Consider the following 12,274-nt stretch of genomic DNA (forward strand, 5'->3'; position numbering starts at 1 on the left):
GCACAAGGAAAAATTCCCAAATGGTTATATCTTTACCGTTAAGGATATCACAATATCTTGGAGGTCCATGATATGACCTTAGTTGCGAAATCTTCAAATCATTCCAAGACTCACCTCACTTCACTACGCCACAAGTGAGGTATGGTTAGGAGTTCTTGTTGAGCATATTCGAAGTACTTGTTGTGTTTTCATCCATTGTTGAGTCCTAACGACGATCCATGAAGATTATGTCGTATGTATCAACCCGACCAAGCCATGATACATCAACGAAGTCAACTCCAAGACATATTGCATTTACATCTACATCAGCAAAACACCAGGAGATTGAAGTCATGCAAGCCGATCCCAGACAACCTTGCCGACCTTTACAAGACGTCACTACCGAAGTCAACCTTCAGAAGCTTGTCCGAGGAATTGCTATGCCTCACTATCATATGCAATGCTTGTAGTTCTTATTTGGAAGCTATGTCAAACTCAGGGGGAGTATCCAGAAGTACACTCACTTGATCTTAATAGACTCTTTTTCCCTACGATTAGGAGCATTTTTCCCACTGGATTTTTGCTACCTAACTAGGTTTTAACGAGGCACCCATCTTGGGCTAATCATACCCTTATGAGCTCTTCTACTTGCGTCCAAAAGACGTATAGTTTTGACTTAATGCAACTTCTCACTTTTCTCCTTAGTCTATGGGTTTTTCTCCCACCTTGAGTTTTACCAAAGCAAGGTTTTGTGAGTTTTAATTTTTATGCATTCTTCCGTTGATTTGAGACTCGTATTCGCTCATTATGTCAACGACTTCATTAACTGTACTTGTTTCATCACTGAAGACCTGATGCGCCATTTACTTGAGTATTTACACACTCAAGGGGGAGTGTTGCAGTCCTATTAGATTAGGAATGTGATTGTGTAAATCCTAGTATATCTTGGAATATCTCTCATATTCTTATTAGGAGTTGATTACTTATTATGAGTTGTAATCCTAAAAGTGTAAGGAATTAACCTTCCCTACTACTATAAATAATGACATAATGGAGTGGAATAGAATACACCCACAATTACACATCTCTGTTTTCTCTCTACTATTGCCGCACCCCTCTCTCTATGACCTTCATAATTGTTCAGTAAATTATGCCTATAACAGATACAAACTTTTCACATTTAATACATATTGTTTTGACCCAATTTCCATAATACCTATAAAATCCCCGATTCGTATTTTAATGTAAAAATAAATAAATATTAAAATTTTAAAAAATTGCCGAAATTTTCAAAGTATATTTTTAGCAAAGTTGCCTAACAATAAACCTCGGTATTTTTCACATATTATACTAATTTCATATTTGACTAACTATGATTGGTATTGACTGTGCCTGGTAGTTTGAACTTAGGCCATCTCCAAGCGAAGGCTGGTTAGAGGGCTCGTTTTAACTCTCTGACCCTCCAAGATATTAATATTTTAATGAACAGTACATGACCATATTTGCCTCCATCTCCAACCGAGGGTCGAAGGGTCAGATGACTTGTTTTAGCCCTGTCACAAAAAACCATCTCCAACTGAGGGCCAAAGGGTTATATTATGAAATGTGAAGAATTGAAATAAAATGAGGTAAGACAGTATGAAATAGTGAAAAAAAATATGTGAGAAATGGTGTAGGGAAAAATTAGAAATTTAAAAAAAAAAAAAAAAAAAAAAAAAAAAAAGTGGGCTGTTAAGAAAAAAACAAAAAATTGGGCTGACACCAAAAATTGAAGGCCCTAAAGTGGGCTGAAATAACAAAAACACAAAAAGGGAACCGGATGGCCAAGTGAAAAGAAAAAAAAAAAATCAAAGTGGGCTGGCTGGCTGAAGATGGCCAGCCCTCTGGCCCTCTGACCCGTTCAGATTTCGTGGGGTCCACGAGTCCTCTGGCCTAGCCTTCGGTTGGAGACGATTTTCGGGCTATTTTTAGCCCTCTGACTCTCTGGACCCTTCGGTTGGAAATGACTTTATAGCTGAATCTTAGGCTTATTGGATACAGTGTGTGAAATCTGTTCGTTACCATTTAATTTGAAAGACCACATTAAGCACGTCAAAAATTACTCGGGTTAGTATAGCGGCTCATCCCTTACGAGTAAGGGCAGAACTGTCCTTTTAAAAAGAAAGCAAAAACTTCCCGGTAATTTCCGATCGTTCGGCCTTGAGACGCGCACGTAGCGCCTCCAGCGGCCACCCATCAAGTCAACCACCTGCAACATTATTATCATCACAAACAGCATTATTCCTCCAACTGCCAAAATCGCTAATCGCCAAATTAGAGTTACATCATTCCTTGCTCAGTGAACTGTCCGTTCAGTCCCCCAATGGCGGAGCCGTACGGAACCAACGGCGGAGTCCACGTGGCCGTCATCGACAACGACGGCGAGGTCCACAGCAAACGGGAGGAGACTCTCTACAGCGTTTTCCACCGTCTGATCATTGAGATCCTCTTCCCCGGCTCCACCAGTGCCGGCGCTGCTGCTCCGCTGTTTCACCGGATCAAAACCTCCCTAGCCAAGAACGTTCCGCTGCTTCGCGAAGCTTCTAGAAACAGTGGGCGGAACGTTCTTCTGTGGACTCGGAGGGGGAGTCCTCTCCGTGCACTTCTGGTCATCTCTGTGAGTATTGTCGGTGACCTTAGCTCTTGAACTACTTGTACCTTGCGCTTTATCTAGTTGTACGTTGCAATCTAGGAGAAGATAGAGTTTGATTTTTTTGTTTCCAGAGCTCTGCGTGCTTATGAAGGTTGTACATTTTGCATCTGGGGTTTGTACTGTGCTATAAAGACAACAGATTGTTTAGCTCTCGAAATAACATTTGTTTTGTTTCAGCGAAAGTTTTACTATGCTCCGGTGTATGGTATGCACTAAACCAGTGGAGGGTTGGATGTGCATCAAACGGGTTCAATGGCCATGGATCTTGGTGTTTAGTATGGTCCCGTGCATACTAGAAAATCCATTGTTTCAGTTATGGGATGTTAGTTGGAATGTGTTTGGTATGTTTTATGGATGTTGATGTTTATTTTGGTGATTGAATCAAATTACGTTCTTTGTCAAAGGTTTCGTGATTTTGGTCAATTAAATTAGTTTGAGTTAGTTGAAGGGAACAGGGGAAATGATGTTTCATAACTATGGTGGCGGAATTCAGCTGCATCAAAATTTGTCAGGTCAATTCATCAATGGGACACAAGAAAAAGCTCATGGATTTGGAGTCCCGCTGGGCATTCTGCACTACATTGGGTTCACATTGTATGGAGTTTTGCTTACGAGGGAATTAGGGATAGGGGTAGGAGTTGGTCTTGTTAGTGTCTTTCTCCCCATTGGTCTGTGATATGTACAAATGCCTATGAATGTATTATGTCTCGATTATCTGCTGCTTTATTGTCCCATTGCATTGACCATGTATATTATGGTGATGGGGGAGCACATCAGTAGGGATACTTCCGTTTCTTGTGTTTCCTTATCGGGTGGAAGAGGAACCAAATATCAAGTTCCTTCTTGTTGAAGCGCTGTAAACCTCTGCCACTGCAGCTGTCCATTCAGGGATTTAAAAACCACAGAAAAGGTAGATTCAGTAGTAGGTGATGATTGCATTGATGAACAGTGCATTAGAAACCATAACCGTTTTCTTAGAGATGCCAGATTTGGATCTCATTTGCATAGGATGATGATTGAAGAAAAAAGGAGAGGAAATAAATGCTCCACGAGGGCAGCACGTAGAATAGAGGAAGAAGACTTAGAAGAATAAGAAGAAACATAAAGTAGAATAGAAGTAGAAGAATGTATTGTAGTTAAAAAATTCAAGGAAATTCGAAGGAGTGAATACTTTTTTGGGGAAAAAGTTACCTGTAAGAATATCCCTTTTTCAATATGTGCTCAGTCAGGATCAACGTACTGAGATATTTTCCGGTTGTTTGGCTTCTGCTAGATTTCTTCTTTCGCACACCAAGTTTGAGGGGGCACGATAGACAACAGAGTTCACTGTATGATAGCTCAATTGTACTAGTTGTGTTAGTCTTAGTACCGTTGTAAAGAGCAAACGTCTATTATTGTGCCGGCAGCATCTGCCTTTTTACCTCTTTTGTATTTACTTTTTATAGGCTACAGACCAGCTATTCTTGTGAATGATAAATCTGTTTCCATCATCAGATAAATTCATCTTTTATTAGCTTCTTAGTTGTTTGGTATATGTTGAGTAAGGATAATTTTTCTTTTAATTAAGCCTACTTTTCCATGCAATTTTCTATATCATGGATCTAAGACATTATGTTTAATATGTCTTCATGAATAATAACTAATCACCAAAGAAAATGCACTTTTGCTCAAATTTTTTGTCTTATTGTTCCAATTTTCAATTGCTGTGATTCGAACAAGTCTAATTTTACAGTTTGACTATTGATGATTGATATTATTATAGATCATTTCGAGGAGACACTTGAGTTAACAACTGATTCTTTTGATGCAGGTTGGCACAATTACTGCTGTTGCCTTGACAGGATTGCTTGTCTTCATGCTTTTCTTCGTGGCAGCAACTTTCAATGCCATTGTTATTTCTCTCCTACTGTCTTTGGCAGCTGCCGGAGGATTCTTGGCCATTTTCTTTGCCTGTGTAACAGCTATATACATTGGAGCATTATCAGTGGCTGTTTTTGTTATTTCTGCCACAACAATAACTGCAATGGGAGCTGTTCTGTTAACTACAGGTAGGACGGGATTAAAAATTAACCATTACTTCTGCTAATTCTCTCTAGTTTTTAATACTTACCAACAAACAAACCACCCCCCCCCCCCCCCACCCCAATATCGAAGAACAACCTATATCATCTAAAAGTGTCGTATAAGGCATTTACCACTATAGTGGTGGTAGCTTTCTAAATTTGCAACAATTATACTTATCAGGTCTACTAATACATATAGATGAGAAAGTAAGTAATAAGTTTATGAAAAGAAATTTCCATTCAAAATTAACTGACCCTAAGGCAAAGATAGTGTGTAAGGTTTCAGGGGTCTTTGTCTCTGTTCTTTGTGATTATTTAGGGGTCCTAGTTGTTGCCTTTCTATTGGTTCTGTTGAAGTGTTTGCATGCCCCATGGTTAATTGTATGACCTTGCAATCAAGTTGCTACTCTCTCTGATTAAATATACACCACAGTAACATTTGATCAAGAGACAAACAATTAGTCTATGTACTTAAGAAAGACCAAGCTACTGACCGCAATTAACTTTTTGCCACTTGATTTTCTATATGCTACATTATTTGAATATATGTGCACTTGTTACCGGAAATTCTGGGCTTTGTATCAAATTCATGGCCTGTATAATACAGTTCATTGATGGCTGATCAATCTATATTTTGAATTGTCTATTATTCCACTTCCCATTGAGTCAAGGTTCTTATCATGTTTCTTTGTTCCCCTAATTAGGTTGGATTGGATTCTTTTGGATCGTGTTGCTGGCAACAAAGAAATCTCTGGGCCTTGCTAAGAAGTCATTCGATGCGACTGGTTCAGCGCTTGCAGCTTACTCTTATACTAGGCATGCTCGCCATCATTCAGCAATCGATAAGGTAGATTGAAGAATAATAAAAAAAATAAAGTGTCCGATTGAAGCATATGCCAGGTTTCCAGACCCTTGTTGAGATATATGACAATGTCGTTTCTTATCTACAGTTTGATGCATATTTGTTGGATTATTGTTAAGGCAAGGTAGGCGGGGTATTGTATAGGTTTTCCCAAGTTTGTCTATTTTCTTGTCCATATAAAACTACTATATATCGGCCTCTTTTGTATAATATATGTGTTGCAGATGTTAAATTGCCAGAACATAGGCATAATGCCATATATATTAAACACAACCACTCTTCCCTCGAGGAGTTGTGATCTGTTCATGTATATAGCAATCTGCAGCTGCGGTCATTTATGTTGGCTTGAGGTGATCTGTAAAGATTCTAGAACTCCCTTGTTTTGATAAGAAAAAGATTGTATATTTCTTTCCTTGTGAGATTAGGCATTGTATATGTATATATGCTGTAACCAAAGTTTAATAAAAAGTAAGTATTTTTTGGTGTATGTTTCTACTTGGCATATGAGCCTTGTGCGATTCTAACCCTGACCCTAATTACCTGCACGGCTGTGATCCTGCTGCTGCTTCAAAGTACAAACTGTGCCGTGCATGCTGTATCTGCTGTACCAGTGCCCGGCTGTGCTTGACTGCTGCTGCTGCTTTCCTTTGTCAAGATGGTGAACTTTTCAGAGCTAAGTTCGGGGAAAAAGTTGAAAGAAGGGATCATTGGTTCAACAAATAGTTATGTATTGAATTCAGTTGTGACCCAGAGTGATGCTTCGCCGTGCCTAGTGCAATGAAATTGAGTGGATCAAATTATCCTCTTTGACCAAAGGTATTAGAGATGCATATGCAGGACATGGTAAGAAGGGGTTTTGACGGGGAGTGTTAAGGAACCTAGTGAAGGAAGTGTTGATTTCGAGACATTGGAGACTGGGAATGCCATTGTAAATGATGTTTAATTAACTCTGTAAAGCCGACTCTCATGGGTGATTCATGGGTTTTTTCATTCACCTTCGAACTGCCAAAGAAGTGTGGGAGGAGGTTGCTCGAACTCACTGTGACGGCTCTGATGCATCCCACATTTATGAGTAGAAGGTTAAGTCCTTTAGACTTTGACAGGAGGGACGTCCAGTTGGTATGCGACATCAAATCTGTGTGGCAAGAGTTGGATCAACAAAGGCTGATCAAGATGGAATGTGCAAAACATTTGAAGACTTTGGAGGAGGAGATTCAATTGGACCATGTGTCTGCTTTCCTGGCGGGCCTTGACGATGTATTCAATGAAATTCGAAGTGATATCCCGCGAACTCAACCCTGGTGTTTTATATTGTCCATCGTGAAGCACAACGCCAAGCCACCATTATGGGTGAAAGTAGTGCTGTAGTGGCAGCAGCCAAGGAGGAGGACTTGTCGTGGCCATGGTGTCTCAGCCAAATGCAAATCCTCCTGCCAATGGACCTTCAAATTCCTCTTTGAATTCTCGTACATTTTCTTGAGAAAACAAAGATGATTTGAAGTGTACCTATTATTGAAAAGCATCATTTGGGTATATATCCTAATCAGGTGCCTGTTGATAAGGGTAGATCTTAAACGCTTGGAGGGCAATTAATTTAATGTTGGAAATAGGTTGCGAATCAAATGTCTAATTTACCCTTTAAAGTTAACTCCATACAATATTTCTTCGAAGAAAATAAGTCCTTAAATTATGAAAAACTACTGGTCTACTCTCTAAAGTGTATCACATGCAAGTCACATGAATTAAATTGTCAAAAAATTGAATAAAATGGCTTCAAATCTGATATTAGGGATGTAAATTGATTGGTTTCTTTCCGAAAAAATAGTTTGGCAACCTAATTTTCACACAAATTATAATTTAGAGACTAAATCGACATTTTACTCAAGTGTATACACAACGTTTCAAAAGGTATTTTTTATTATAAAGTGAAAATGTTGTTGTAACCTATTTTATCTGACAAAGGGAATAGGCCCGACGGCAAGGGTAGAGAAATTGAGAGATATGTGTTTGTACAATTGTAAGGGAATGTGTGTGTTATCCCTCCTACATTGTGCCTTTATTTATAGTAGTAAAAGGAGAGAAGATATTCCTTCATCCCCAAGTAATACAAGTTGTATTAAGAAATGATAACTAGAATCAAATCTAATCTAGAATTTACATAATCACACTTAAACTAGGAAAGTTTACAACATTGCCCCTTGAGTGTGTAAATACTCAAGGTAGATTCAGCATCATGCAGAAGTTGAGAAAGTCGACTCGTTGGCACTGATTCTAAGGAACAACGCTTGTTCTCAATAAGGTAGGATACTCCCTCTGAGTTTGACACAATTCCAAAGAGAAATAGCAAAGTTACAACTCAGAAAGTTTACGCATACCAATTCCGTGAACAAGCTTCTGAAATGTCGTCTTCGGTAGTGATTGGTGAAGAGGTCAGCCAGATTGTCTTGTGAACGAATTTGCGTGAATTCAATCTTCTGATGCTCTTGTTGTTAATGTGAAGAAAAAAAAAGAACTTTGGTGCAATGTGCTTGGTGTTGTCTCCTTTCATGTAACCCTTCTTGAGCTGTTCGATGCATGATGCGTTGTCTTCAAAAATCATCGTCGGGATAAAGATCGCATAAGCTTCGAATATGGCCTATTACTACTCTCAACCAAAAGCATTCCCGAGTTGCTTCATGTAAGGTGAGAATTTCAGCATGGTTAGACGAAGTGGCAACTAAGGTCTGTTTAGTTGACCTTCAAGAGATTGCAATGACTCCAACGGCAAAGACATAACTCATTTAAGAACGCGCCTTGTGCGGATCAGATAAGTATCCTACGCCGGCATAACTAACAAGACGAGAATCGACTCAAAAAGCAAAGGGTGCGGCATCACTCGAGGATCCATAGGGATAGAACAAGCCCAAATCCGTAGTATCCTTAAGGTAACAGAAAATGTCTTTCATACCAGTCCAGTGTCTGCGTGTTGGTGCATTATTGTATCTTGCCAAAAGATTAACAGCGAAGGAGATGTCGGGTTTAGTGCATTGAGCTAAGTACAATAAAGCGCCTATCGCACTTACATAAGGAACTTCAGGCTCCAAAATATCTTCATCATCCTCCTTTGGATGGAAGGGATCTCGTTTTGCATCTAGCGATCGAACAACTATAGGAGTACTCAAGGACTTCACTTTATCCTAATTAAAGCGGCGCAACACCTTCTGGGTGTAGTTCGATTGATGTACTAGGATTTCATCCGAACAATGCTCTATCTCGAGACCAAGACAGTATCGAGTCTTACCTAGATCTTTTATCTCAAATTCCAACTTCAAGTGCACGGCAGTTCTTGCAAGCTCTTTAGGAGTTCCGATAAGGTTTATGTCATCAACATATATTGCAATAATCGCAAATCCGGAATGTGACTTCTTAATGAACACACAAGGGCATAGTTCTTTGTTCACATATCCCTGACCAGTCAAATACTCACTCAGACGGTTATACCACATTCTTCCAAATTGCTTCAAACCGTAGAGTGAACGCTTTAGCCGAATTGAGAACGTGTTCCAGGGTTTGGAAATATTTGGACCAGTCATTGTAAGTCCTTCGGGAACTTTCATATAAATTTTCGTGTCAAGATCCCCATAAAGATATGCAGTTACTACGTTCATCAGCTGCATATCCAGTTTTCCGAAAACTACCAAACTGATAAAGTAGCGAAAAGTAATCACATCCATAACGGCTGAGTAAGTTTCGTCATAGTTAATGTCGGGGGTTGTGACAAGCCTTGTGCAATAAGACGAGCTTTGTAATGCACAATTTCATTCTTTTCATTACGATTCAAAACGAAAACCCACTTGTAACCAACGAGCTTCACATGTGGAGGAGTATGAGCTACAGGTCCAAACACCTTACGTTTCGCAAGCGAATCAAGTTCGACTTTGATTGCTTGTTTCCAGTTTGATCAATCTGTTCTATGTCAACATTCATCAATGGAATGTTGTTCAATGTCATCACTCAGCATGATCTCAATAAGTACTGCAAATGTTAATGCATCATCGACAATCATCTCACTTCTACACCACACATCATCTAAGCTAGCATAATAAACCGAAATCTCACGATTCTCGAAAGGAGGATTTGTCTCTTCAAGGATGCTTTCATAATCTAGAATTTCCTCATGAGTTGGATAAAATGAATAAGTGATAATTGGATTCACGGTAGGCTCTTCGGGACCTTGTGTCGTGGATTTCCTCTTCCAAGGGTGTGAATCCTTTAAACTAAGAGGTCTACCACACTTTTGTGTAGGGGCAGATGATTGGCTAACCGTTAATATACGTAGATCACTAATATTAGTATCCTAGGCCTCCAGAAGGGAAATCCGTTATACATTTGGTACATCCATCTTTGCAAGCATATTCGCAAGTGGAATATGTGATCTTGTCACGCGTGTTAGTCGGTGAAAGTATCTAGCATGCTCTAAGCTATGCTTTAGAGATCTAATATGCATTATACTTCAATTTCAGACTGAGCGGTACGGGGATCTAAATGAGACAAAGTGGGGGTCGTCCACGATAATTATCGTTGTTTTTCAAGAACGTTGACGTTCTTATCTCCCCCTAACGAAGGGAAGACTGTCTCATAAAAGTGACAATCTGCGAAATGAGTGGTAAACAGATCATCTTTCAAAGGTTCTAAGTAACAAATAATCGAAGGAGAATCATTTCCGACATAGATTCCCATCCTTCGCTGAGGCCCCATTTTTGTACGTAAAGGCGACGAGATCGGCACATATACCGCACAACCAAAAACGAGCAGATGCAATATGTCGAGTTTATATCTGGTAACTAATTGAAGGGCACTAAATGGTTGTGTCACAACAGGTCTCAGGAGGATCAACTTTGCTGCGTGGAATATTACATGGCCCCAAGCAGTGATCGGGAACTTGGTACGTATGACCAACGATCGAACAATCATTTGTAAGCGCTTAATGAAAACCTTTACCAGGTCATTTTGGGTGTGAACATGAGGTACATGATGTTCAACTTCAACCCCAACCAACATGCAATAGTCATGAAAAGTTTTAGATGTGAATTCTCCAGCATTATCTAATCGAATAGATTTGGTCAGATAATCAGGGTGGTGAGTATTAAGCTTGATAACCAGAGCTAACAGTTTGGAGAATGCAGCGTTCCTTATGGATAACAAGAACACGTGTGACCAACATATGGAAGCGTTAACCAAAACCATAAACCATCTAAATGGTCAGCAGGAAAGGTGAATCGGTCCACAAATGTCCCCTTGAATCCGTTGTAGAAAAATGGGAGGATTCGAACGAATCTTGTCATAAATAGGCTTAGGAATAAGCTTTCCCATGGAACATGTTTGACATGCGATTCCTTGGATCAAACCTAAACTTTGGGTAAGTGGATGCCCGTGTGATGATTTTAGGATACGGCACATGGCTATTCGTCCAGGATGTTTCAAACAATCATGCCAAAGTGTAATTTCATGCACGATCTCAGTAGTAGGGCCGGCCACATAGTGGCATTTTATGGGGCGTATGGTCGTAGTATACAGACCATTCGGGATACGCCATCTTCTTTAGAATACGTTTTTGGGCATATTTGTAGGAAGTTATGCACAGAAATTCAACTCTGTTTTCTACGTGGGTTTCAACATGGTAAGTGTTATCTCCAATGTCCTTGAAACTCAACAACGTTCTTCCAGAACGTGGAGATAGAGTGCCTCAGCAATGGTCAAGATTGTACCATTTGACAACATTATACATGCCTTACTTTATCATTCTAACAAGTTGGATGGGCTTGAGAGGGTTGTCAAAGGTGCATTTTAGGTATGAAGTTAGTGAAATAGATGCGTTCACGCAAAACTATGTGCGTGGTTGCATTATCTTCCAGACAACTAACTTCCCCACTAGTCATACCTAGAATGAAAAATTAATTTGAATTGGTCACATGCATAAAAGTTCTAAAAGCAAATATCAATTCAAAATAATTTCATTTATTCAAGGATGGTTAAAACTTAATATCCAAAAACAAATCCCCAACAAATAATCCAAACATAAAGGAAAATTATTCAAAAATTAACCAAAAACAAAGGAGGGGTTCGGCCACTAGGTGGAATTCAGCCCCATTGTCTTATTTTAGCTAAAAAATAAGTTTATGTCTAAGATTCTAATCTTCCATAGGGGTGGTATCCTCTTGAAAGTCAGAAAACCTCCATTTTTGTAGGCTCCTGTTCGTCTACTTGCACGAAGTTTGATTCAAACTTTTTACAACGAGAATGATATTCATCTACAACCTTCTTGGGAGCTCGGCAAACACGGGACCAATGGTCCTTTGAACCACAGTGATAACACATATCCGCATCCATGGTTTCAGGTGCTTTGCCTTTATTCTTGAAGTTCGGGGCCTTAGGAGCGAGGTTTGGGTCCTCCTGAGCTTTGTTTCCTCCCTTAGATGGGCTTTAACTTTGTTGACCTTAGCGGGGTGGCTTCTAGCCGCCCCTAGCACGCCTATTTTGGAATTTTGGGTGTTGGTTGGTGCTATAATGTGCTTCAAGCACAGCAGTCGCCCCAGTAGGTCGAGCTTGATGATTCCTCATCAACAACTGGTTCTGCTTTTCAGCAATAAGTAAAACAGAGATCAAATCCGAGAACTTAGTGAACTTCTGAGTTCTATA

At 39.6% G+C, this 12,274-nt stretch overlaps 1 protein-coding gene across 1 annotated transcript; it reads left to right on the forward strand.

The window, feature by feature from the left end:
• Window positions 1–2,069: 2,069 nt before the first annotated feature.
• On the forward strand, window positions 2,070–6,083 carry LOC137707999 (uncharacterized). The gene is made up of 3 exons (XM_068446959.2): window positions 2,070–2,635; window positions 4,482–4,719; window positions 5,439–6,083. Exons 1-3 carry the CDS (start codon window positions 2,342–2,344, stop codon window positions 5,588–5,590), a joined length of 684 nt encoding a protein of 227 aa, XP_068303060.2. The 5' UTR covers window positions 2,070–2,341; the 3' UTR covers window positions 5,591–6,083.
• Window positions 6,084–12,274: the final 6,191 nt, after the last annotated feature.

Source organism: Pyrus communis, chromosome 17 (assembly GCF_041283825.1).
Source record: "Pyrus communis isolate YQ-2024b chromosome 17, ASM4128382v1, whole genome shotgun sequence".
NCBI classification, from domain to species: Eukaryota; Viridiplantae; Streptophyta; class Magnoliopsida; order Rosales; family Rosaceae; genus Pyrus; species Pyrus communis.

Coding starts and splice junctions, on each gene's coding strand:
- LOC137707999 (XM_068446959.2), top strand. CDS start 2,342: ATGGCGGAGCCGTACGGAACCAACGGCGGAGTCCACGTGGCCGTCATC. Junction 2,636..4,481: donor GTGCACTTCTGGTCATCTCT/GTGAGTATTGTC, acceptor CTTTTGATGCAG/GTTGGCACAATTACTGCTGT. Junction 4,720..5,438: donor AGCTGTTCTGTTAACTACAG/GTAGGACGGGAT, acceptor TCCCCTAATTAG/GTTGGATTGGATTCTTTTGG.